Genomic DNA, 27,632 nt, shown 5'->3' with positions numbered 1-27,632 from the left:
AAAATCCAGTTTTAGATTGGACAAATGTAATTCTTCTGATGAAGGGTCATCGACCTGAAACGTTAACTCAGTTTCTCTCTCCACAGGTGCTGACAGACCTGCTGAGTATTTCAGCATTTTCTGCTTTTATTTCAGATTTCCAGCATTTTCAGTATTTTGCCTTTGTTTTTTTTCTTGCTTTTTGATTGACTGCAACCTCTCTAAAAGTCTCTCCAATCCTTGCATAGGAGACTTTAAGCAAGTCAAAGCATTTGGAACAATGCCTCTATAATGTTTAGTCCTCTGTTTAGAGGAATGGCGTACAGTCCATATTAGTTGCTATTCTCTCCACAGTGGCCTGTAGTGCAGCCAATGATCTACCACATAACATACCTCAGAGATGGATTATCCCATCCTCTATTCCAGGCTAGTTACAACACTGTAAATATCATATTGCTACTCTGACACAATCACTTTGAAGATGGCTCTATTAAACCATCGGCCTTCCTGCCTTTTTGTTTGAAACTTGAGTTTAAGTCTTGTTCAGCCCCTCGCAATCTGCACACAACCAACGGAAATACCGAGTTCTCATGCTCCATGACTGCTTGGGGAAGGCTAACAAGGCAAGGGAACACACCATAAATGGTCGGATACTGAGAAGTGTAGAGGAAGAACCTTGGAATGCATGTTCATAGATCCCTGCTGGTAGCTGGACAGGTACATAGCTGGTCAAGGCGGCATATGGCATATGCCGTTATTAGCTGAGGCATAGAATATAAGAGCTGAGAGATTATGCTGGAATTGTATAAAAGACTAGTTAGGCCACAGTTGGAGTACTGTTGTCAGTTCTGGTCACCGCATTATAGGAAAGGTTGCACTAGAGGGGTACAGAGGAGATTTACCAGGATGTTGCCTGGACTGGAAAATTTTAGTTATGAGGATTGGATAGTCTAGGGTTGCTTTCTTTGGAACAGATGAGGCTAAGGAGAGACCTAACTGAAGTGTATAAAATTATGAGGGATCTAGATAGAATGGATAGGAAGGTCCTATTCTCCTTGGTTGAGGGGGTCCATAACCAGGGGGCATAGAGTTAAGGTAAGAGGTAGGAGGTTTAGGAGGTATTCGATGGGAACTTTTTTTTACCCAGAGGGTGGTGAGGATCTGGAACTCACTGCCTGAAAGGTGGTAGAGGCAGGAACTCTCATTACATTTGAAAAGTACTTGGTTGCACATTTCAAGTGCATATCTTACAAGGCTACAGACCAAGAGCTGGAAAGTGGAATTAGGCCGGATGGCTACTTGTTGGCCAGCGAGGACACGATGGGCAGAATAGCCTCCTTCCCTGCTGTAAATTTCTATGATTCTATGCTCACACACTGTGATTCACTTACTTATGGAGTTACAGGTGGCTCTAATGTATGTTTTTGCCCTTGTACTGGTAACTCTGATTTTTGATGCATAATGCACTAGCATATCCACCACCAAGCTGACCCTTAGGACCATGGTCATGGTTTATAAGGCCTGTGTTCTCAGCAGCTTGCTGTCTGGCTGTGAAACATGGGTGACTTACAGCTATCAGGAAAAGAAGCTCAATAATTTCCATCTTTGCTGTTTTTTTAAAATTCTTTCATGGGATGTGGGCGTCGCAGGCCAGGCCAGCATTTATTGCCCATCCCTACTTGCCCTTGAACGGAGTGGCTTGCTAGGCCATTTTGAGGGTATGTAAGAGTCAACCACATTGCTGTGGATCTGGAGTCACATGTAGGCCAGACCAGGTAAGGACAGCAGATTTCCTTCCCTAAAGGACATTAGTGAACCAGATGGGTTTTTACAACAATCGACAATGGTTTCATGGCCATCATTAGACTAGCTTTTTAATTCCAGATTTGTTAATTGAATTCAAATTCCACCTTCTGCTGTGGTGGGATTCGAACCCATGTCCCCAGAGCAATACCTGGGGTCTCTGGGTTACTAGCCTAGTGACAATTCCAGTACGCCACCGCCTCCCCCTAGCATGTGTTTGCAGCACATTATGGGTATATCCTGGCCGGATAAAATCACAAATGCGATAGCCCTCTCAAAGACAGCTCCCAAGTGCATTGGCACTAATCATAGGTGTCTGCGGTGGATTGGACATATCCGCAGGATGGAAAACAGCTGCATACCCAACGATCTTCCGTATGGTGAGGTAGCCGGGGCCACACAATCAGTGGGGAGCCCAAAGCTCCGCTTCAAAGATAGTTGCAAGCATGATATGAAGGCCCTAAATGTCAACTATCGCATCTGGGAGTCACTAGCTGGTGAAAGATGGAAATGGCGACACAACCTGTGGACTGGCGTGCACTACCACGACAACCAGTGATAACAGCAGCTTGGCAACAGGCGCCAATGCCAAAAACAACTCTCAGTGTCACTTGGCAGCTTCATGTAGCAGAACCTGCCTCTCAAGGATTGGCCTTCAAAGCCATCAGCAAAGGTGTACCAAGAGAAAACACCCCACCTAAATGTATTGCTTGCTGAGTGTCCATCACCTTTTGTAGATGGAAGGATGTCAAACAGCCAACCTTCTTTAAAGAGTAAAAGATGGGTATTATTAGGTAATACAAGTGTTGTTCATGTATAGATACTGAAGTCAAGTTAATATTTACTTAAAGAATGTTTTTCCAGGCATAGCATGTATTCCAACGTTTTTTGTGAACTAATTATAATAATTAAGGATACTTGTCTAATGGAATGCAATTAAGAGAATCTTGGTAAAATGCCTCATTTTGACCTAAGTCACCACTTCTGGCCTTTCGAGGCTAAAGGATTTCACCACAGGTTTCTGTTGGTTCCTTAGTATTTTAGGTTTCTGTGGCCTGCCCTGGTGATGTTTGTAGCCTGGCAGTTGAAGGAAATTGTTGGCTATTTTAAAATCATGGAGTTATTAACGCACCTTCCACCAGATTATTCCGGTAGTAGGGACAGTACTTTACCAGCCTTCTGATCTCCTCATAGGCATAGTTCCGAGTGCATGGGGTCATTTGCCCAAGATAGTCATTTCCAGGGCAGTACATTATGGACAAGGAAAGACACACTAGTAACCAATAATGTGACGACCTATTGATTTCTGAACTATAAATCACAATTTTCTGATCAGTACAGCTGACTTAAAGGAGGCTCATTTCCTGTGTGTTAAGGTATTAACATGTGCTAGGTTATTATACTGAACTCTGCCTAAAGTTACAAAATGTGCGGATCACACTGCTTTAAACCAGAAACTGCTATATTCCCTTAACTTGGAAATTGTGAGACTTACGTAATTTTTCCATTAAGAGCTCTAATGAATGATACCTGAAAATGTGTTCTCCTCCTGCCAGAAAGTGATTAACACTTTTTCTATGAATGTAAATAACTTTTTAGTCTAAGGGAACATTGTAAGCCATTTTTGGGAAAAAAAAGGTAAATCCCTGGTGTTTTAAAAATGTTATGGCTGTCTACATACTGGTCAACATATAAATAATTTTCTGGTGTGGGTTCCCTACCTTTGGTTTTCCAAAGTTTTTCAGTTGTATTATTTCAGCACCCACCAATAAACATTGCGGATTTGACTGGCTGACACAGTTTCTGCATTGTAAGTAGCTGGTCAAAGTACATTCCTGTGAATTCCAGATGGCATTTAACGATAGGCCAGTCTGTTGCATGCCTATCAAACAAACAAAAGACAGGGAAATGACTGTGGGATGGTGTACGGAAACATAGAGATTCTGCTGACTGCTCAATTTCACATTTGCAAATGGGTCTGGAGATGTTTTACTATATCACATTTTTGTAACACATCAAATGGATGTGAAGAAAGGAAAAGCAAATATTTGAGCAAACAAAAAAAACTGGAAAGAGTTCTGGGGCTGGCTATAGCTGTACAAGATGTCAATAGCTATTTTGAATGGGGTTAAGGTTAGGATTTACGTTAATATGGGATTGTTAAATCTAGGGACTAGCCATTTTAAAATGTTTATTTAAATGTTCACAATGGCTAATTTTTCTGATTAAATTCATCATATTTCAAACACACAAAGGATGGCATGTCACAATGATGCACAGTATATAATTGTGCCATGTTATGCCAATATTGCAGTTTTGCACAAATAATCCCTTTTGTAAAAGGATTAACTATTATGAGATCAAGTTTTCAAGTTTTGCTGTCGTTAATTTGTAATTAAAAGAGCTAGTTGTGTGCCATCTATCAGCTTTTGCATAAATACCAAGGGACCTGAGAACCTGTTGCTGCTCCAGGCAACTTCACCAGTATCTTATTTTAATTAAAATAACAAAACTGCTAAGCACTAGAGCCAGTAGAACAGGAATGAAAGGTCAACTTGCTGGTTAAAAAACAGAACTGTTGAACTATGAATGAAACCATATGCATCCGTATGCTGATTTACACAGAGACAACTCAGTTAAAAACACAGGAACCTAAAAATTAGATTACTATCACAGATCTGGATTTTACAAAAGGTACAACAATGATTCTATAGAATTCAAACGCTTTGATTATAGCGACTAATTGGATTCCGCTGTCTGATAATGAATCTGGGCAACCCCCACTGTTTTTCTTGCAATGGTGTTCAAATAAGACATTTCTTTACAATTGCAACGATGTTGAGAACAAATGAATGTACAATTAAGATTCTAGCTTTAAAAACAATAAATATAACAAAAATTGCAATAAGAATTTGGTTTTTCTGGAATTGAAGCTATTTCTAATATATTAGTAATTACTCACAATAATTATTATTCATGCTGATATGCTGGTTGTTGCTATTGGAGAGTCAGAAAATATGGTAGAAAACTTGATGGACAAAATTAAGTTGCGGATAGTGGGAAGGTATCTTTTTTACTGGTTCAAATTTGCCAGGAATCAACCAGTTGTACTAAGGTGCTTCAAAAGCAAAATGGCACAATTTCCAGGATAACCAAGAACTCCCTGACATACCTTTTTGACACAGGCCTATGGCCCCATATAATGGTTGGAGTTAAATAAAAAGAAACAGTGGCGGTACACAGATGTAACCATCTATTTACCCCATTTTCCAGTCCCTTGACTGGAGAGCTAGCCCGATTGCGGACCAAAGGGGTAGGTTTTCAAGAGAATCCTGAAGATTTGGAGGGAAGTAGCAAGGCTGAAGGCTGTATGGAAGTTTCAGAATGTAGGACTGAGATGACTGAAGACTTTATCATCAATAGTACCATAGAGAGACGAGGAATACACTGGAGGATAGTCAGAAAAGTGGAGGGTGTACCTTTGAAGATACAACTGGAGGAGGATGCTTAGATATGGTGGGATTTGTAGTTGTGTAACTCTATTAAAGTTTTTCGTTAGATCCAGGTAAATCTCCAATGTCAGTGTAGTTGATCCTTGGCTAAATTTAAGCCACAATATGAAGATCATGGTGAGCCACTATGGCGTTAAATTTTCTCTGTCCACTATTTTTTATGCTGGTTAATGTTTCATGGGTTCGAATCCTGGTTGTGTTATTTTAGCACAGTAATAATTAATATACTTAAAACAATAATAGTAGCAAAGGCAAGAATGCACCATAGTGCTAAAAACAGTGCACAGAAAAAAAATTCAAATCCCAATGAGTTTATAATGAGGATTGACTTTATTCATACCTTGACTCACGACCGTAACTTCATAAGCCTGTGTGTTTTTCTTAAGGTTGTAAATTCCTCTTTCATTTTCAACAACTAACAGAATTTCATTGGAGTCTGTGGTATGATCTGTTTCATTCCGACAGCTGCAGCAGAGTTTTTGAAGGCTGAATTTTTTGTTAGCAGTTTGGATTACATTCCTCAGTTTACTCATGTTGTCTCTGTTATAGGTAGTTTTTACCATTGATTCTGAAAATAGACCTCAACTCTGTTACAACATTTAAAAACATCACCAGTGTGTGTACACTGATCGAGTTAAAAACTCCAACATCCAATAGTGCGTGCTTCCAATATAACTTTTAAACGATTTAGTCTTAAATAAAAGTTTACTTATCCCTTATTTAAAAGTAATGCTTTCCTCCAAACTATTCCTTTAAAACAATACATCTGAAATGAGGAATTTTACTTGAAAGTTTGCCCATTCCTACTCAATTCACTTTCCGGTTCAACTTTCACAAAATTTCAAAGTGTTGACATATTACTTCAACATTAGGTTCATCTTGACCTACACATCCTTAAGGGAATGAAGCTGAACTGGCAAACAGGTCAGGGCTCTTATTAATTCCTTCAGAACTAAAATAGCATTCCTGCAATTAGATTTGATCTGATGCTTGTGCCTCCATGACAAGAGACTAGAAAGAACCAAAATGTCAACAAAGATTTAGTACTTAGAATTTTGACTGAAATGTATATGAATTTACAGAAAGGAAAAATGAACTTTCATTTATATAGCAGCTTTCACATCTTAAAAACTTCCAAAAGCACTTCACAGCCAAATGTTTGAAGTGTGGTTGCTCCTATAAGGAAGTGTGGCAGACAGTTTGCACACAGCAAGGACTCAAAATACAGTAAGATAATTGACCAGATAATATGTTTTAGTGACACTGGTTGAGAGATAAATGTTGTTTGAAGCACTTAAAGAACTCCCTTTCTCTTCTTCAACTAGTGCTAAGGGTTTTTCTACATCTATCTGGGCAAGCAGACATCTTAGTATAACACCTCATCCAGATGGCATCTCCAACAATGCAACACTCCCTCAGGCCTGCACTTGTGTGTCAGCCTAGATCATGTGTCTCTGGAATGGGGCTTGAACCTAAACATCTGGTTCCAAGGCAAGACTGCTACTACTAAGATAAGCAAACACTTTGTAGAAGCATCTGATAATTTTGATATTGGTCACTGATTTTAGGTAGGGAAAAATGCAGTCAGCAAGCTTTAAAATTTTAAAGAACTGAGTGAATGCAGGAATGAAGCCTTATTAATCCTTTTTTTCATAATTCACATCCTAATTTTTAAAGGCTTTATGGTCTGTACACTTTATTAATTCCACTTTCATCTAATGACAAATAGAACTTAAGAAAAACAATACCATCTTGAAAGTCAGTTCAGCAAAGGGGTCTACTTATAAATTAATTTAGCCTTTATCTACATAATGTACACTGAGAGTTGCTCTCATGGGAAGATAAGCTGAGAATATCCTCACATCAGGACCAGCGCTTTCTAGTAAGGAATGCACAGAAGTAGGAGCTTAGGAAAAAAACTTGTGAATACAACAATCTCATTTTCATCTATATCATTTCATTGTCTAGGCTGGGATGCCTTTATGGAAGATACTGTCAACCACTAGTAGGGAATGATCCTCTTAACTGTGCTTCCACTATTTCAACCCTATTGTAAGTTACAGCATCAAGATTCTGGTCAAGATTTGCTTGTAAGACTTAAAGTAATGATCCCAAAATCCATTTAAGATCAGACTGGATTGGTTAAGGGTAGGCAATTCGTAAATAATGTTCTAAAATGTATGATTAGATTACATTACAGGTAATGTTGAGAGGCTTTTTTCCCCTGATGCCAAAGAATATTTTTTGACAAGGCTGGAACATTGTGCTTATCATCACACTTCAAAGACTTGGGCTCATTAAACAGTTAATGGGTTCATTACTATTATTAGTTTATTCTCTCAAATTAACAGGATGAATTTTATGCCACATAAATTACATTAAGTAGATATGTGTCAGTACTAGAAATTCTAACATGAAAACAAGGAATGCAGAAAGTTAGCATGCGGGTACAGCAAGCAATTAGGAAGGTGAATGGCATGTTGGCCTTTATTGCAAGGGGTTTGGAGTACAGGAATAAAGAAGTCTTGCTACAATTGTATAGAACTTTGGTGAGACCACATCTGGAATACTGGGCTGGATTTTGTTGCGCCAGAGGGGCTCCCAGCGCCAGGCCAAAAAAGCATGGGGAACTCTGCCTCGGTCTTTTGGAGCTCCCCTGGCACGATCTATTAGCACTCAGGCACATAAGTGCCTGATACTGGGATCCCTGTTCCTTTAAAGACAGGGATACCACCTCCAAGAGCTGCTGGCAGCTCAAATGGTATCAGCAGCGCCACTGAGAGCTATGGCCACTGTCGATACTACAAGAGGCCTTGAACCCAGGCCCAGCGCTAGAGCCCAGACCCAAAGGTAAGTGAAGAGGGGTCACTGCAGCCAGACCAGCGGGCCCTGGCAGGGAGGCAGTGAGAAGGGGTAACGTAGGTGGAGTGTTTCCTGATGAGGGCCCTCCGTGGGCCACAGGTTGCCCAGGGAGGAGGGCAGAACTCCCCCAAGCCCACAGAGAGGCCACCTTATTTTACTGGGTGTCCTCCCCATATGGTGAAGGCTGCCCCCCCCCCCCACCGCTGGTTAAATCCCAGCGGCGGCGGGAAGAGGCCAGCAATAGACCACTTAAGGGAATCAATTGGCCTCTGGGTGGGAAGGTCATCGTCAGCCGCCCCCGTCTAAATTCCAGTGCAAGGGGCTCTTCGTCCCTTGTTGCAATTCTGTGGCCACCCGGCCTCTGAATCTGTCTCCGGGGGCCCATTAAATTCAGCCCACTGTGTGCAGTTTTGGTCTCCATATTTAAGGAAGGATATGCTTGCATTGGAGGCAGTACAGCAAAGGTACACTTGATAGGACAACCCTCTCATCCCAGGGACCAATGATGAGAGGCTGAGTAAACTGGACCTATATTCTCTGGAGTTTAGAAGAACGAGAGGCGATCTCATTGAAACATACAAGATTCTGAAGGGGTTTGATGGGGTAGATGCTGAAATTGTTTCCACTGGTCGGGGAATCTAAAACACAGGGGCACAGTCTCAATATAAAAGGGCTGATCATTTAGGACTGAGATGAGGAGAAATTACTTCACTCAAAGGGTTGTGACTCTTTGGAATTCTCTACCCCAGACGGTTGTGGATGCTCCATCGTTGAATATAATTTAAGGCTGGAATAGACAGATTTTTGGTCTCTCAGGGAATCAAGGGATATGAGGAGCTGGCAGGAAAGTGAAGGTGGAGCCCATGATCAGCCATGATTGTACTGAATGGCAGAGCAGGCTCGACGGGCACATGGTTTACTCCCGCTCCTATTTCTTGTGTACTTGAAAACATCTTTGTTTTATCTCAGTCATCCTTCCTTCCTATACCAAAACGGATCTGCCTTCATAATATGTTTACTTATTTTAAGATGCTTTTCTGCTGTACGACGACTATGAAATTTTCATGTTACTAGAATCTTCTGAATGACCGTTAAGACAGGAGAGAGTATTGAGCATAAGTGATGATACTGTTTCCTCAAAAATGAAAATCATCACTGAGAACAGAAGCAAGACTTACTTGACTCATTCCATTTTCTCAAGTGTTTCATTTATCTGTTCTATGAAGTTCGGAATTTATGACTATGACTAAAACAGATGGCAACCACCCCTTCTTACATTGAAGAGTACGGCGATAGCTAGGGATCTAATTAAACGCATGCTCCCTGTATCTAAATTTGCCCACATTCTGAAAGAGTATTATTTCTGAACTACAGAAAATTATCCTGATTAAAGTCTCTTAATATCGCCACTTTTGATCTAATCTCTGACAAAATGGGAATAGTGTGAAGGTGGTACATTGAGGCTCTGTGGTGGGTAGATGAGACACCACATATAGATTCCATCTAATGGACGTCCGGGTTTAATTTAGAGGGGAGACGCTGACATAGTGTTAATGTTGCTGAATGAATAATCCAGAGGCCCAGGCTAATATCCCGGGGACACAGGTTCAAATCCCCACTACAGCAGTTCGTGGAATTTAAATTCAATTAATCAAGTGAATTAATAAAACAATCTGGAATTGAAAGCTGGTCTCAGTAATGGTACCATGAAACTATCAATTGTCATCAAAACCCATCTGGTTCACTAATGTCCTTTAGGGAAGAAAATCTGCTGTCCTGACCTGGTCTGGTCTACATGTGACTCCAGACCTACAGCAAAGTGGCTGACTCTTAACTGCCCTGTGAACTAGCCTAGCAAGTCACCCAGTTGTCAAGGGCAATTGGGGATGGGCAAAAAATATTGGCCTTGCCAGCAATGCCCACATCCCATGAAAGAACAACAAAAATTGATCAGGAGTGCTATGTCTTTCCTCATCCATTGGCACTGAGAACTACAAGCAACATAAGGCAGACCAAAAATGGAACAGAACAGCAATAATTACATTGAATTACATATATGATATACTGGTTATTCGTCCCAGTTCATTAGTGTTTATGCTCCACTCTAGCCTCCTCCCATCTTTCCTCATCTAAACCTATCAGAACCCTCTATTCCCTTCCCCTTCATATGCTTGCCGAGCTTCCCCTTAAATACATCTATACTATTCACTTCAACCACTCCCTGTGGTAGTGAGTTCCACATTCTCACCACTCTTTGTGTAAAGAAGTTGCTTCTGAATTCCCTGTTGGATTTCTTATATTGCTGGCCTCCAGTTATACTCTTCCTCACAAGTGGAAACATTCTTTCTGTATCCACGCTGTCAAAACCCTTCATAGTAGACCTCTATTAGGCCACCCCTCAGCCTTCTTTTTTCAAAAGAGACCCCCAGCCTTTTCATATATAATAAAACCAGAAAACACTGGAAATACTCAGCAGGTCAGGCAGCATCTGTGGAGAGAGAAGCAGACGTAACGTTTCAGGTCTGTGACCTTTCATCAGCCTATCAGCATTTTCTGTTTTTATTTCAAATTTCCAGCATCTGCAGTATTTTGCTTTTACCTTAGCCTTTTCATCCTTTTCTGATATGCATACCGATGTAAATCCATATTAAGAGAATATTTTTCTCTATCACCAATCTTAGCAAATGAGTACAAGTGAGCCTGAAGTGGGTATTTTTGAACCAAAAGGGAGCATGGGTTACAAGCAAGCTGCTGCATTGCTTAGTGCTGCTGTGCATCTATCTTAATAAATTGTTCTGTAGCCTAATTCAAGATTTGAAGGGTTTATTCTTCTGCTTTTGAAAGTCTAGATCTTCAGAGGGTACACGTCATACTCTTCTTTGGCCTTCTTGTGTCGAGAGACAATGGGTAAGCGCCTGGAGGTGCTCAGTGGTTTCTGAAGCAGCACCTGGAGTGGCTATAAAGGCCAATTCTAGAGTGACAGACTCTTCCACAGGCGCTGCAGATAAAATTGGTCGTCGGGGCTGTTACACAGTTGGCTCTCCCCTTGCACTTCTGTCTTTTTTCCTGTCAACGGCTAAGTCTCTTCGACTCGCCACTCTTTAGCCCCGCCTTTATGGCTGTCCGCCAGCTCTGGCGATCACTGGCAACTGACTCCCACGACTTGTGATCAACGTCACAGGACTTCATGTCGCGTTTGCAGACGTCTTTAAAGCGGAGACATGGACGGCCGGTGGGTCTGATACCAGTGACAAGCTCGCTGTACAATGTGTCCTTCAGGATCCTGCCATCTTCCATGCGGCTCACATGGCCAAGCCATCTCAAGCGCCGCTGGCTCAGTAGGGTGTATATGCTGGGGATGTTGGCCGCCTCGGGGACTTCTGTGTTGGAGATACGGTCCTGCCACCCGATGCCAAGGATTCTCTGGAGGCAGCGAAGATGGAATGAATTGAGACATCGCTCTTGGCTGACATACGTTGTCCAGGCCTCGCTGCCATAGAGCAAGGTACTGAGGACACAGGCTTGATACACTTGGACTTTTGTGTTTCATGTCAGTGTGCCATTTCCCCACACTCTCTTGGCCAGTCTGGACATAGCAGCGGACGCCTTTCCCATACGCTTGTTGATTTCTGCATCTAGAGACAGGTTACTGGTGATAGTTGAGCCTAGGTAGGTGAACTCGAACCACTTCCAGAGCGTGGTTGCCGATATTGCTGGATGGAGCATTTCTGATGTCCTGTCCCATGATGTTCGTTTTCTTGAGGCTGACGGTTAGGCCAAATTCGTTGCAGGCAGCAGCAATCCTGTCGATGAGTCTCTGCAGACACTCTTCTGTGTGGGATGTTAATGCAGCATCGTCAGCAAAGAGGAGTTCCCTGATGAGGACCTTCCGTACTTTGGTCTTCGCTCTTAGACGGGCAAGGTTGAACAATCTGCCATCTGATCTTGTGTGGAGGAAAATTCCTTCTTCTGAAGACTTGAATGCATCTGAGAGTAGCAGGGAGAAGAAGATCCCAAACAGTGTAGGTGCGAGAACACAGCCCTGTTTCACGCCACTCAGGATAGGAAAGGGGTCTGATGAGGCACCGCTTTGCTGAATTGTGCCTTTCATATTGTCCTGGAATGAGGTGATGATACTTAGCTTACTGGGTATGTCCACCAAAGCTACTAAGAACAGTAGCAAGGGTTTCCGGCTCAATGCAACATTACCACATATAGTGTGTGTGGTGTCACAATGCTTTGTAGGGAATGAGGGCTCACTTTCGCAAATGGCTTTTGGCACAGAACAGAAAAGAAATATCTAGATAAAACCTGAAAATTTAATAACTATTACTAGCCCTGCTTTATATAGTATGACATGTAGGTCACTTCTCTTGAAATGGAAATGATCAGTTAACTCTAAAATGCTGCTGACATTTACCTGCAGCATTTTGTAATAGTTCAACACCACATGATGCACAGTATAATCCAGGTTGGCATGGCTGCAGTCTTTGCTTCTTTTCCTGAAATATATAGAATGTGCATAAGAATACATTGTGTTTAATATAGGCCATTTTTTAAACAAAAAAAATAACTTAAATTGGGAATACTGTATTTATGCAGACTTTAATAAAATTATTTTATCCAGGGTATGCTCCATGTTGAGTAAATTATTTTAACATATACTGATGTTTACTAGCAATTAATTTTAAATTAGTTCTGAGTAAACCTGTAGTTACAACTTTTAAACCTTAAAAGCGGATTGCAGCACATAACAGAGTGCATTTTCAGCCTATTAGCATTCAGAGCTACTGGCAACATGAAACTGACAATATATTTTTGATCCGTGTTATACAACGTGGGGTAGAATTTCTGTTTTGGGTGCAATATGGGCACAAATTGAGAAGCGTTTTTTCCCCCTCAAGTTTCCACTTAAACTCATTTGGATATTGCTGAACACAATCTGCTATGAAACAGCTCAATTGGGCACGGTTTCAGATTTTTATTTTTGGTTTCAAAACATATTCCTTGGCATATTTAGAAATGGTAACTTGACATAGTCTAATTAATATAGCTAAAAATGTTTCCCCCCCCACAAAAATAGACATTTTTAAACAGCGTCCTGGACCGCCAGTGAGTAATCTGATTTTAAATAACTGAAAGTGACAAAAAAACTATTCAGAACTATTTGTTAGTTATATTGGTGTAGAGTAGTAAGTTTCTTAGTAAATTAAGAAAAAACTATAATCAAATGCTTTTAAAATGTGTCTATTAGTGTCCTTGATCCTCAAACAACTAGAGTCCTGGAAGACCTGCAAGTAAGCACAATTGGCGGAATCTCGGAAAGGCAATCAATTTGATTTGTGGGGGGGGGGGGGGGGTGGGGAGTGACGAATTCTGTAGTTGGAGCCAGCTTCTGGAACAATGTAAAAGATCGCCGAAACTTGAATTGTGATGGATATAATTTGCGGTTGAAATTCCACAATCTTTTGCGCTGATTTTGCTGCTTTTGGACGAATTGCGACAAAAAAAGGTGCAACCGAGCAGAAACTACAGGCCGGTATTTTCAACCACTCATTAATATTGTACCACTAAAGCTAATGAGCAGTTCAAGGCTCTATTTCAATATAGACAGTTAAAAATATTTCCCAAAATAAAAGAATACCCTGAAAACTTTTAAACTTCATATTCTACTTTGCTACTTCAGCTCAAATGCATCTTACCAAGTTAATATGACTTGAAATAATATGTTCCCTGGGATTGTTTCTTGACGAAGAAAGCAAGCAGCTTATTGGTTCTTAAACTTATTCTAATACCAATCTTCATCTGACCACTGGGAGACAGTTGAAAGCACAATGAGTTAACTTCTCCTGAGTTTAGACCATTTGAATAAAATTAGTAACTCAATATCTTGGGAATCATGGAAGATTTTTTTTAGATTAGATTAGAGATACAGCACTGAAACAGGCCCTTCGGCCCACCGAGTCTGTGCCGAACATCAACCACCCATTTATACTAATCCTACACTAATCCCATATTCCTACCAAAACATCCCCACCTGTCCCTATATTTCCCTACCACCTACCTATACTAGTGACAATTTATAATGGCCAATTTACCTATCAACCTGCAAGTCTTTTGGCTTGTGGGAGGAAACCGGAGCACCCGGAGAAAACCCACGCAGACACAGGGAGAACTTGCAAACTCCACACAGGCAGTACCCAGAATCGAACCTGGGTCCCTGGAGCTGTGAGGCTGTGGTGCTAACCACTGCGCCACTGTGCCAAAAGATATTTTGGATCCTGCCACACTCATTCAATTGCACAGCTCATATTCTGCATTACTAGCTCACCAAATTTTCCATTTTAAATAATTTTCAGATCAAATTGAATACAAAATGTGTAACAGGATGCTACAAGTTCTGTACCGATCAACAGGGAACTCTTGCAGTAGGTTCAGGAGCATTAAGAAAAATCTCATAGCTAATAAAGCTGCAAAGTGGGAGTTTTGCATGATTGTTTTTGCAAGGAAGGCAGATGAAGCTGCAAAGTACCAAAATGTCTCAGCTAGGGGGAATTAGTTAAATGAATAGCTGAGCCATATGGGATATGGAGGTCGTCCCTGGTTCAATCTCCAATCTGTGCTGAGTTAGTTGACATCAATCAGGGTGGAACTGCTACAGTTGACCTCAGCAACCTTGGGCTTGAGTGGGGAAATCATCCAGGGTTCCCATTCCAGATCAATATTCAGTTCATGCATGGAAGAGCTGAGAACACAAATGGGCTTTGCTGAGATATTCTGAACAAATTATTTGTCTGCTGAGTATCATAGCCTAGGCTCAGAAAAGTATGGCTACTTGTGTGATGCACTAGAGAGCAGCTTGGATCCAAGGAACCATACCCAAAGCAATCAATGCCTTCAGGAGAAGAGATAAATAAATTGACAGGAAAAAGTATCAAGAATGCAGCAAAGTTCTATTCGTGAAATGTCCTCATTTGAAATTGAAATGCTTGTTAAAATGAATTTAAAATATTTATACTTATTAATACAAGTTATATCAAATGCATGGTCTAGGAATATTATATTTAGAAGCTAATGTCTAAAATGCTGGAGAATTTTCTTTCTTAGCTGATTGTCCCTACTCCATGTGGCAGAATCCTCTTCTCTTTATATCTACTCTTTGCTGTAGCTCTTCTGCTAGCACTGCCGTTGCATGACCGGTGTATCTTTAACCCTAAAAAAAAAGATTTGTGTTAGTAGAACATTAAGTATGGAGACAAAAATTTCAGTCTGTTCTGTCATGGGCTCTATGCAATCCATTTAATATTCTGAGAAAAGGCCATATTCTCTCAAAGGTAAATCAAGCAAAACTTGAAAATATCAATTTAACATTGTATTATGGGGATAGCTTTCCGAATTTGCACTAATATGAAGCATTATCTGCTGACTTCACATATTGGAAGATCAATGGACAGAAAATCGTGGGCAGCTCACCTATAATTTTCCAGTATGGGTGACTGTTGGGCAAGGTACCTTGTAAGCAGCACAAACTCAGGAAATTGGTCAGCCGATGTCATTTGCCCTTTACTGTTGCTATCTTTGGCAAGATACCTCTAGGTGTGCAGGAACTATTATGTTCCAGACATCATTCAATTATCTCCATCTCTCCTTGTCTTCATAAATCTCAATCCCATTACTTACCAGGTATTCATAAAGCTTGTTTCTAAAGACAGGCGAGCATTTATATAACACCTTTCATGACCTCAGGACAACCCAATGTGTTTTACAGCCAGTGTAGTGGCACAAATTTAACTGCTTTAACTAGGAGTCTATTCACATCCAGAACTTTGAATGGGTGGGGAGGGAGGAAGGGTGGGTGGGGAGGGAGGAAGGGAGGGTGGGGGAATACATCTAACTTTGCTTAGATCTTAATAGACTGTGAAAGTTCTGCTGGAGAAACAGCTCCATAAATTGGAATTACATCATTCACATTAAACTCCCCAACAAAGAAATATACTCCAAGCTTGCATTTCATTTATCAAGGGGGCAAGAATGATTAAACTGTTAATAGTCTGTTTGTTAGTACTTAGGATGTTGTTTTATTCTAAGAGACTATTCTAACCATTGAAGGAGGCTTACTGAGAGCTCACTTGAGCTTTATATTTTAAATTATTGTTGCTGTACTTTAGTTCTCATTCTCAATATTCCATATCTTGTAAATAAGTTTGAATAGCTGTCAAAACATCAATCCATGGCAATATTTCCACCCAGGTGGAGTGCTTAAGTGTAGCACAAGACTACATTTAATCTAAATCAAGGTAGCAGTTAATGTGAACTGAATATAATTAATCCCCTGTTCCACAAATTCTGCCAAGGAAGTAATTTTAGATGCGAGGGGCAACAATCCATTTACAGAAGAAATTACCTGGGCATTGATCCAAAACTGGAACGCCAGGGGCACAATTTACAAAAAAGGTAGAAGACATGGAAGATGTCAGGGCAAATTTCAACATCCATTTCTCACCTGAACAAACAAGCGCCCAAGAGTTAATAACTGCAGGAGGGGGAGGGGTGGGGGTGGGCAACCTCTCAATTGTGGCACACCAAATGCAATTTTCAGGCAGGTCTGTAAATGTGCAAGCAGCACAACTCCCCTTTCAGGTGGGAGATTGCTTATATATTTAAATCGGGGACCTACACCTGTTGTAAGATCTCAATTACAATTTTCAGGTACAAATGGATGGACTACCACTTGCACGCTTCATCCATTTGCACCAGGAGGGCGAGTGGCCTACCCAACATTCCTTAAAAGCACCGCTGGTGGCCTGCACACAAAAGGCCCAGTAATTTTGATGGGGTGGGGGAAGGGAAGGTGAGGCACTTTTGAGAGGCCAGAAGGAGCAGGAATACTGTGGCTCATTTCTGGCTTGCGTTCATTCCCTGGAGTTCCCTACCCAAGGTGGAGTGCCCGTATAGCATGCAGACTACATTCAAAAAGGCCTGAATGCGAAAATAGTTCTGGTCTCTTGACGCTACTTCAAGTGGCAGTGTGGCTATTTTCTTGCCTTTGCGCCCATTTCAGTTGGATCTCTCCAATTAGATTTCTGGCTCTATCACACTGAAAGGGGTCTAACTAAAATCACAAATGAGTTCTTAAGTGACTTTGAAACAAAAACAAGAAATGCTGGAATCACTCAGCAGGTCTGGCAGCATCTGTGGAAAGAGAAGCAGAGTTAACGTTTTGGGTCAGTGACCCTTCTTCGGAACCTTCTTAAGTGACTTTGTTCCCTCCTCGACCTTTAGTATCTGTCATTCTCCTCGCCACCCACCACCCCCACCCCATAGATCTATCAGTGATCCAACCGTCTTCCTCACCGATATTTTGCACTTGGTGACATCATCTGAAGACATGGGGGAAATTGAACCTAAAAAAAGAGTGGGTTTGCATCAGGTTGGGTAAGGGTGGGTGTTAAAGTCCATTTCCTGACCCAAACCCACCCATTTCTGGCCTTAACTGAGGCCAGAAGGTGGACGGATGACCAACCTGTTTCAAGGAGATAGGTTGGAACTTTAAACATGATAATGAGGCTGCAAGCTCATTGTCATTCAGGTTTCCCACTTTAACTCCTATTGGCCAGGTTTCCCAAGTGTCAAGGAACCCGGCAACTTAGAGGTGAGAACTTGGTGGATTTAGGAGGTAAGTGCCTTCACAATTCCTCATTAACATGTGGGGACTTATGTCAAATTTGGGAGAGCTGTCCCACAGACTAGTCAAGCAACAGCCTAATGCAGTCGTACTCACTCAATCATACCTTACAACCAATGTCCCAGACTTCTCCATCACCATCCCTGGGTATGTCCTGTCCCACCATCAGGATAGACCCACCAGAGGTAGCAGCACAGTAGTACACAGTCAAGAGAGAGTGGCCCTGTGAGTCCTCAACATTGACTCTGGACACCATGAAGTCTCATGGCATCAGGTCTAAACATTGGTAGAAAAGCAAAATTCCAGAGGTGAGGTGAGAGTGACTGCCCTGGACATCAAGGCAGCATTTGGCTGAATGTGGTGTCAAGAAGCCTTAACAAAATTGAAGTCAATGGGAATTGGGGGAAAACTCTCCACTGGTTGGCGTCATACCTAGTACAAAGGAAGATGGTTGTGGTTTTTAGAGGCCAATCATCTCAGCTTCAGGGCATTGCTGCAGCAGTTCCTCCGGGTAGTGTCCTAGGCCCAACCATCTTCAGCTGCTTCATTAATGAACTTCCCTCCAACAGGAGGTCAGAAGTTGGAATTTCCGCTGATCACTGCAGTGTTCAGTACCATTCGCAACTCTTCAGATACTGAAGCAGTCCATGCCCACATGCAGCAAGATTTGGACAACGTTCAAACTTAGGCTGATAAGTGGCAATTAACATTCATGCTACACAAGTGCCAGGCAATGACAATTTCCAACATGAGGGAATATAACCATCTCCCCTTGATATTCAATGCTGTTACTATAGTTGAATTTCTACCATCAACATCCTGGGGGTCACCATTGACCAGAAGCTTAACTGGACCAGCCATATAGTGTGGCTACAAGCACAGGTCAGAGGCCGTGAATTCTGCAGACAGTAACTCATCTCCTGACTCCCCAAAGCCTGACCACCATTTACAAGACACAAGTCAGGAGTGTGATGGAATACTCTCCACTTGCCTGGATATTCGGCATCCCATTCACCACATTAAACATTCACCCTCTCCACCAACTTTGCACAGTGGCAGCAGTGTGTACCATCTAGAAGATGCACTGCAGCAACTTGCCAAGGCTCCTTCGGCAGCATCTTCCGACTCCGTGACCTCTACCACCTAGAAGAAAAAGGGCAGCAGGCGCATGGGAATACCACCACCTGCAAGTCCCCCTCCAATACACATACCATTCTGACTTCTAAATATATCACTACTCCTTCACTGTTGCTGGGTCAAAATCCTGCAATTCCCTCCCTAACAGCACATAGGAAGATAAGAAATAGGAGCAGGAGTAGGGCATTCGGCCCCTCGAGCCTGTTCCGTCATTCAGCTAGATCATGGCTGATCATCTACCTCAACACCATTTTCATGCACTATCCCCATTTCTCTTGATGCCTTTAATATCTAGAAATCTATTTATCTCTGTCTTGAACATACTCAATAACTAAGCCTCCAACCCCTACGGGGTACAGAATTCCAAAGATTCACCACCCCTTGAGTGAAGAAATTTCTCCTTCTCAGTCCTAAATGGGTTACCCCTTATTCTGAGACTGTGCCCCTAGTTCTGGACCCCACCAGCCAGGGGAAATATCCTTCCTGTATCTACCCTGTCGAGCTCTGTAAGAATTTTGTATGAGATCATCTCTCATTCTTCTAAACTCTAGAGAATACAGGCCCGGCCTCCCCAGTCTCTCCTCATAGGACAATTCCGCTATCCCAGGAATCTGGCAAGCCTTCGTTGCACTTCCTCTGTGGCAAGTACATCCTTCCTTAGGTAAGGAGACCAAAACTGTACACAATACTCCAGGTGCAATCTCACTAAGGCTCTGTACAATTGCAGCAAGATATCTTTACTCCTGTACTCAAATCCTCTTGTGATAAAGGCCAACATACCATTTCCCTTCCCAATTACTTGCTGCTGTACCTGTTAGCTTTCTGTCACTCATGAACAAGGACACCCAGGTCCCTTTGGACATCAACAATTCCCAATTGCTCACCATTTAAGAAATACTCTGCATTTTTGTTTTCCTACCAAAGTGGACAACTTCACATTTTTCCACATTATATGCCATCTGCCATGTTCTTGACCACTCACTTAGCCTGTCCAAATCCCCTTGAAGCCTCTTTGCATCCTCCTCACAATTCACATTCCCACCAAGTTTTGTGTCATCAGCAAACTTGGGAATATAACATTTGGTCCCCACATCCAAATCATGGATATCGATTGTGAATAGCTGTGGCCCAAGCACTGATCCTTGCGGTACCCCATTAGTCACAGCCTGCCAACCTGAGATTGACCCATTTATTCTTACTCTCTGTTTTCTACCAGTTAACCAATTCTCAATCCATGCCAGTATATTACCCATAATCCCATGTACTCTAACTTTATTTACTAACCTTTTGTGTGGAACCTTATGGAAAGCTTTCTGAAAATCCAAATGCACCACATCCACTGGTTCCCTCTTATATATTCTGCTAGTTACATCCTCAAAAAAAACTCCAACAGGTTTGTTAAACATGATTTCCCTATCATAGATCCATGTTAACTCTGCCCAATATTACCATTATTTTCTATGTTCATTATCACATCCTTTATAATAGATTTTAGCATTTTCCCTACTACTGATATCAGGCTAACAGGTCTGTAGTTGTCCGTTTTCTCTCTCCCTTCTTTCTTAAATAGTGGGATTACATTTGCTACCTTCCAATCTGCAGGAACCGTTCCAGAATCTATAGCATTTTGGAAGATGATCAATGCATCCACTATCTCGACAGGCACCTCTTTCAACACTCTGGGATATAGATCATCAGGTCCAGCTGATTTACTAACTTTCAGTCCCATCAATTTCTCCAGTACTACTTTTTAACGATTACTAATTTCTTTCAGCTCCCATTTCTAGCTAGGTTCTCTAGTATTTCTGGCAGATTTTTTGTATCTTCCTCCCTGAAGACAGACACAAAGTATTTGTTTAGTTTCTCTGCCATTTCCTTATTCCCCATTATAAATTCTCCTGTCTCTGCCTGTAATGGGCCCACATTTGTCTTCACTAAACTTTTCCTTTTTATATACCTATAGAAGCTTTTACAGTCCATTTTTAAATTTCTTGCTAGTTTACTTTCATATTCTGTTTTCCCTTTCTTTATCAGTTTTTTGGTCCTTTGCTGAATTCTAAAATGTTCCCAATCCTCAGGCTTACTACTTTTTGGCAACTTTATAAGCCCCTTCCTTTGATCTGATAAAATCTTTAACTTCTACCTACACCAAATGGACTGCAGCAGTTCATGAAAGTGGCTCATCACCTTCTCAAGGGTAATTGGGGATGAACGATAAATGCTGACCTAGCCTGTGACGCTCACATCCCAAGAATGAATAAAAAATGGTGCCTACCTGAGCAGCCTTTGCGACTGGACACTCGCACCCAATAACATACACCACGAGGCCTCCGATCCCAGCAAGAGGCCTCCAACCACCACCAGTTCCCGGATGATACCCTTTTATCAAAAGATTTCCAATTCCCCCTGCCCCCGCAACAGCCTCCGATCTCCCCAATCACGATGCCTCAATCCCTCCCTCTAACAGGATCGGCAGCTCACACAATCAATACCCCCACCCCACGATTGAAGACCCTCCAATTGACCTTCCAAACAAAGCCCCTCCAATTGACAGCCCCTCCTCTCACAATCCCTGATCGAATGCCCTCCTCCTCCCAGTGCAGAGTTATAAGCTGCTGTAACCTTCACCGACAGGCTCCCCACCTGACTGGAGGCTCAGCTGTCAAGTCACTGACACCCTGTGAAATTAAAACTCCATATCCTGTGGGAGAATCCTAAACTGCAGGTTCCCCACAACTTGCTCCCTGCAGGTCAGCTAAGTATAAACTCCCCCCCCATGGAATCAACTTCTACATGTATGCCGATTACCTCTCCACCATCACTTTTGGCCCCTCCATTGCTTTTGTGTTTTCATATTGCTTGCCTCACATCCAAACTTAGATTAGCTGCAATTGGCCACGTGAGCCGCATGGAAGATGGCAGGATCCCCAAGGACACATTGTACAGTGAGCTCGTCACTGGTATCAGACCCACCGGCCGTCCAGGTCTCCGCTTTAAAGACGTCTGCAAACGCGACATGAAGTCCTGTGACATTGATCACAAGTCGTGGGAGTCAGTTGCCAGCGATCGCCAGAGCTGGCGGGCAGACATAAAGGCGGGGCTAAAATGTGGCGAGTCGAAGAGACTTAGCAGTTGGCAGGAAAAAAGACAGAAGCGCAAGGGGAGAGCCAACTGCGAAACAGCCCTGACAACTAATTTTATCTGCAACACCTGTGGAAGAGTCTGTCACTCCAGTATTGGCCTTTATAGCCACTCCAGGCGCTGCTCCACAAACCACTGACCACCTGCAGGCGCTTACCTATTGTCTCCCGAGACAGTGAGGCCAAAGAAGAAGAAGAATTTCCTTAAGTTAAACGTTGGAAAGACTAAAGTTATCATCTTTGGCCCCTGCCACAAATTCTGTATCCTTGCCACCATCTCAGGTTAAACCAGACTGTTCTCAATCTCAAAGTCCATGTTTATCCTGAACTGAGCTTCTGATCCCAAATCCTCTCCATCAGAAAGACCACATTTCGATCTGTAACATCTCCGACCTCCGCTTGTGCTTCAACCATCTGCTACTGAAACTCTCAACCATGCCTTGGTCACCTCTAGACTGGACTATTCCAATGCTCGTTTGACTTGCCTCCCATCCTCCACCCTCATACAGCAACTCATCCAAAGTGCTGCTGCTTGCATTCTATCCAACATCGGTTTCCATTCACACTTCACTTCTAACACTGACCCAATTTGGCACCCCAATAGCTCAAATTTTAAATTCTTATCCTTCGATTTAAATCCCTTTACACCCTTGCCCTGTCCCAGCTCTATAAACGTTTACAGCCTTACAAGTTACCAGAACTCTATTGTTCCAACTCCGACCTCGAGTAGCATCCTCCCACCTTACCTCACCATTTGCACCTGTACCTTCGGCCATCCAAGCCCACGTTGCGGAACTGTCTTTTTGAACCCCTCAGTCTCTCCCTTAACTGTCATCAAAAACAGCCGCTTTGACCAAGCTATTGCTCACCTCTCCTAATATTATCTTTTTTGCCATTTTCTGATTATACCTCCGTGAAGCCCCTTGAGATCTTTTTCTACATCAAAGGTACTATATAAGTTATCATTTGGGTGCAGTGAGGCATGATATCCATAATGAAAAAAGAAACATTTGATATGTATCACATATTTTAGTAATTTAATTTTGCTTTCAATTACTGATGCAATAGTGCATACAGTAGACTGACTACCAGGAATTGAGTCAGTAAAGGGAAACTCACACACAAGGTGTGCATATATCAAACCTACAAAGTAAGCAGGTATTGTTGTACATGTTCAGGGTAAAAAGAAAAATGGTTTGTAGATTCCAAGACTAACTCATTATAAACTCAATCTTTTCTGATATATTTTACTGGTCACTAGATTCTGGAAGTGGTTCAAGAGTTCACCTACCTAGGCTCAACTATCACCAGTAACCTGTCTCTAGATGCAGAAATCAACAAGCGCATGGGTAAGGCTTCCACTGCTATGTTCAGACTGGCCAAGAGAGTGTGGGAAAATGGCGCACTGACACGGAACACAAAAGTCCGAGTGTATCAGGCCTGTGTCCTCAGTACCTTGCTCTACGGCAGCGAGGCCTGGACAACGTATGCCAGCCAAGAGCGACGTCTCAATTCATTCCATCTTCGCTGCCTTCGGAGAATACTTGGCATCAGGTGGCAGGACTATATCTCCAACACAGAAGTCCTTGAAGCGGCCAACACCCCCAGCTTATACACACTACTGAGTCAGCGGCGCTTGAGATGGCTTGGCCATGTGAGCCGCATGGAAGATGGCAGGATCCCCAAAGACACATTGTACAGCGAGCTCGCCACTGGTATCAGACCCACCGGCCGTCCATGTCTCCGTTATAAAGACGTCTGCAAACGCGACATGAAATCGTGTGACATTGATCACAAGTCGTGGGAGTCAGTTGCCAGCATTCGCCAGAGCTGGCGGGCAGCCATAAAGACAGGGCTAAATTGTGGCGAGTCGAAGAGACTTAGTAGTTGGCAGGAAAAAAGACAGAGGCGCAAGGGGAGAGCCAACTGTGCAACAGCCCCAACAAACAAATTTCTCTGCAGCACCTGTGGAAGAGCCTGTCACTCCAGAATTGGCCTTTATAGCCACTCCAGGCGCTGCTTCACAAACCACTGACCACCTCCAGGCGCGTATCCATTGTCTCTCGAGATAAGGAGGCCCAAAAGAAGATAGATTAAAATGCTACATGTTAAGATGGGATAAAAGGGCTTCACCCTTATTTACCTTATTATATATTGTAATAAAAGTTGAAATTGCCATTTTCTAGTTTATTTATTAAAAACATGGGTGTAGGGCCAAGACCCATGGTGCAAGGCACCAGAAAATATCACAATTACAAACCACAAAATGGATTATTTTTTGTCTCTACTCCCAGACACTGGGGTAATTTAAATCTACATTGACTTTTTGATGATGAACTGAACTTATGCTTGCTCAAAAATGTAGAAGAGAAAGTCTGCAGTAAGAACTGAGAAAAGGATTTCAGTTATATAATTATTCATCAAAATTGTATCAAGTTTTGATGTTTTATGAACAGGAGTTATTGCAGAGGCAAGCAAACTAAAATATATTACTAAATTAACTCATTCATAATGGAAAAAACAATTATAATTTGTCTTCCTTTTACAATAACATTCATTTGACAAGGTCAGCATCAAGTCCATAAAAAATAGTAAAAATTATATTTCTCTATCAAGCCGATTTTCATTACTGAGCTTTATAGGTTCTGAAAATGCTTCAGTAGAAAAGCATAAAAGCAATAAACTCAGTCAGTGATCCAATTAACTTGAAATTTAATTATACTTGGGCCGTAAAGGGTCTTGACGGCGCTGAAGAATCCAGGCATGTCGTGGCTGTCAGCGAGCTGCTGTACTTCCTGCACTCTTTCAGCCCACCAGCTGTTCTTTAGGTCACGGATTGTTTGTTGAACCTCGGTCTTCAATTGTTTGTATACCTGCTTTTAATCTCTTGAATTTTGGTGATGCTTCCAGCTCAGGAACGCCTTGTGCTTGCATTTAGTAGCTCCTGGATCTCTTGGTTGTTCTCGTCAAACCAGTCTTGATGTTTCCCGGTCGAGAAACCAAGAGCATCTTCGCACGTGCGGATTATGGTAGCTTTGAGGGCAGATCAGGTGTAATGGACATTCTGTGGTTCCTGTTCATTGAGTGTCGCCAAGTTGCTTGTAAGATGCTGCCCGAGTAGGTCCTTCTTCGCAGGGTCATTGACACCATCGACATTGATTTTCCTGCGGCAATGCTTCTGCTGTTGCTCCTGTTTTTGGACTGGGTTTTTGGAGATAGTAACTCGGATTAGGCAATGGTTGGTCTAGCAGTCATCGGCTCCCATCATGGCATGGGAGATGCGAACATCCTTGTGGTCCTTCACTCGGACGATGATATCGTCAGGTAAATGCCAATGCCTGGACCTAGGGTGCTGCTAGGAGGTCTTGAATTTGTCTCTCATAGTTAAGGATCCTGTAGGGAAGAATGATCATAGCATGCTAGAATTTCAAATTAAGTTTGAGGGCGAAAAACTGGAGTCCTACACTAGCGTTCTGGAGTTAAACAAAAGTAATTACATAGGCATGAGGACAGATTTGGCCCTAGTGGACTGGGCAGGAAGACTAAAAGGTAGGACAGTTGATGAGCAGTAGCAGATGTTTAAGGAGATATTCAATTCCTCCCAACTAAAATATATTGCAGAGAAGGAAAAACATTCATGGCTAAGCAAGGAAGTTAAGGATAACAAAGACAAAAACTATGGCAAACCATATTGCAAAGGCCAGTGTTCAGACTGGAAGATTGGGAAACTTTTAAAGGTCAACAAAGGGTTACTAAAAATGTAATAAAAAGAGCAAAGGTAAATTAAGAAAACTAGCGCAAAATATAAAAACGGATAGCAAAAGCTTCTATAAGTATAAAAAAGGGAAGAGAGTAACTAAAGTGAATGGTGGTACATTGGAAGATGTGACTGGGGAGTTAATAGTGGGGAACACAGAAATGGCAGACACACTAAATCAGTATTTTGCCTCAATTTTCATGGTGGAGGCACTAGTACCATCCCAATAGTAACAGGTAATGCAGAGGTTATAGAAAGGGAGGAACTTAGAACAATCGTAATCACGAGAGAAAAAGTACTGAGCAAACTATTGGGATTGAAGGCAGACAAGTCCCCAGGGCCTGATGGCCCACATCAAGGGTCTTAAAGGAAGTGGCAGCAGAGATAGTGGATCCATTGGTTATAATATTCCAAAATTTCCTGGATGTGGGAAAGGTTCCAGTGGATTGGAAAACTGCTAATATAACGCCCTTATTCAAAAAGGGAGGCAGGCAGAAAGTAGGAAACTATAGACCAGTTAGTTTAACGTCTGTCGTTGGGAAATTGTTAGAATCCATTATTAAGTAAGTAATAACAGGACATTTAGAAAGTCAAAACGCAATCCAGAGTCAGCATGGTCTTATGAAGGGTAAATCGTGTTTGACTAATTTGCTAGAGTTCTTCGAAGATGTAACAAGTGGATAATGGGGATCCTGTAGATGTAGTATATCTGGACTTCCAGAAGGCATTTGATAAGGTGCCGCACAAAAGGTTAATACACAAGGTGAGATCACATTGGGTTAGGGGCAATTTATTAGTTTGGATGGTGAATTGGCTAACCAACAGAAGAGAGAGAGTCGGGATAAATGGATCCTTTTCTGGTTGGCAAGATGTAACTAGTGGGGTGCCACAGGGTTCGGTCCTCGGGTCCCAACTATTTACAATCTATATTAATGACTTGGATGCAGGGATAGAAGGTACTACAACCAAATTTGCAGATGACACTAAAATAGGTGGGATAGTAAGTTGCAATAAAGAAATAAGAAATTTACAAATGGATATGGATAGGTTAGCTAATGGGCCAAAATTTGGCAGATGCAGTTTAACGTGGATAAGTGTGAGGTTATCTATTTTGGTAGGAAGAATAGAAAGGCAAATTATTATTTAAATGGTGAGAAACTTCAGAGTGCCTCGGTGCAGAGGGATCTGGGTGTCCTCGTGCACGAATCGCAGAAAACTAGCATGCAGGTGCAGCAAGTAATAAGGAAGGCAAATGGAATTTTGGCATTTATTGCTAAAGAAATAGAGTATAAAAGTAGGGAAGTGTTGCTGCAATTGTACAAGGCATTAGTGAGATTGCATCTAAAGTATTGCGTACAATTTTGGGCCCCTTCCTTGAGGAGGGATGTAGTTGCATTGGAGGCAGTTCAGAGGAGGTTCACGAGATTGATTCCAGAGATGAGGGGTTTGTCTTATGAAGAGAGATTGAGCAGTTTAGGCCTTTGCTCTCGAGTTTAGAAGAATCAGAGAAGATCTAATTGAGGTATATAAGATGGTTAAGGAGGTTGACAAAGTAGACATAGAGAGGATGTTTCCACTGGTGGGACAATCTAGAACGAGGGGGTCATAGTTTTAGGATAAGGGGTACAGGATTTAACAGAGCTGAGGAGAAATTACTTCTCTCAAAGGGTCATGAGTCTGTGGAATTCACTACCCCAGAGTGCGGTGGATGCTGGGACATTGAGTAAATTTGAGGAGATAGACAGATTTTTAATTAG

The 27,632-nt window shown here is 42.1% G+C and overlaps 1 protein-coding gene across 16 annotated transcripts in view; it reads right to left on the bottom strand.

Annotated features, from left to right (window-relative positions):
• brip1 (BRCA1 interacting helicase 1) overlaps positions 1-27,632 on the bottom strand; it is a 643,193-nt gene that overhangs the window by 360,667 nt on the left and 254,894 nt on the right. For 11 of the 16 annotated variants that reach the window (XR_010968792.1, XR_010968793.1, XR_010968791.1 and 8 more), the window contains exons 22-25: positions 15,278-15,369; positions 12,577-12,658; positions 5,635-5,862; positions 3,504-3,664 (exon numbers count right to left, since the gene is read on the bottom strand). The exons of 1 other annotated variant lie outside the window; for it this stretch is intronic. Coding sequence is in view for 10 of the 15 variants with exons in the window: in XM_068010724.1 (XP_067866825.1) it covers positions 3,504-3,664; positions 5,635-5,862; positions 12,577-12,658; positions 15,278-15,369 (563 nt within the window). In the remaining 5 variants the exon portion in view is untranslated. Of the gene's footprint in view, positions 1-3,503; positions 3,665-5,634; positions 5,863-12,576; positions 12,659-15,277; positions 15,370-24,193; positions 25,512-27,632 lie in introns of those variants that run through there. 4 more of the 16 variants (XR_010968795.1, XM_068010732.1, XM_068010729.1 and 1 more) reach the window with 4 other exon arrangements.

The sequence above is a fragment of the Heterodontus francisci genome, chromosome 30 (assembly GCF_036365525.1).
Source record: "Heterodontus francisci isolate sHetFra1 chromosome 30, sHetFra1.hap1, whole genome shotgun sequence".
NCBI lineage: Eukaryota > Metazoa > Chordata > Chondrichthyes > Heterodontiformes > Heterodontidae > Heterodontus > Heterodontus francisci.
Note: the sequence above shows the minus strand (reverse complement) of the source record. Positions and strands in the feature narration are given on the sequence as shown.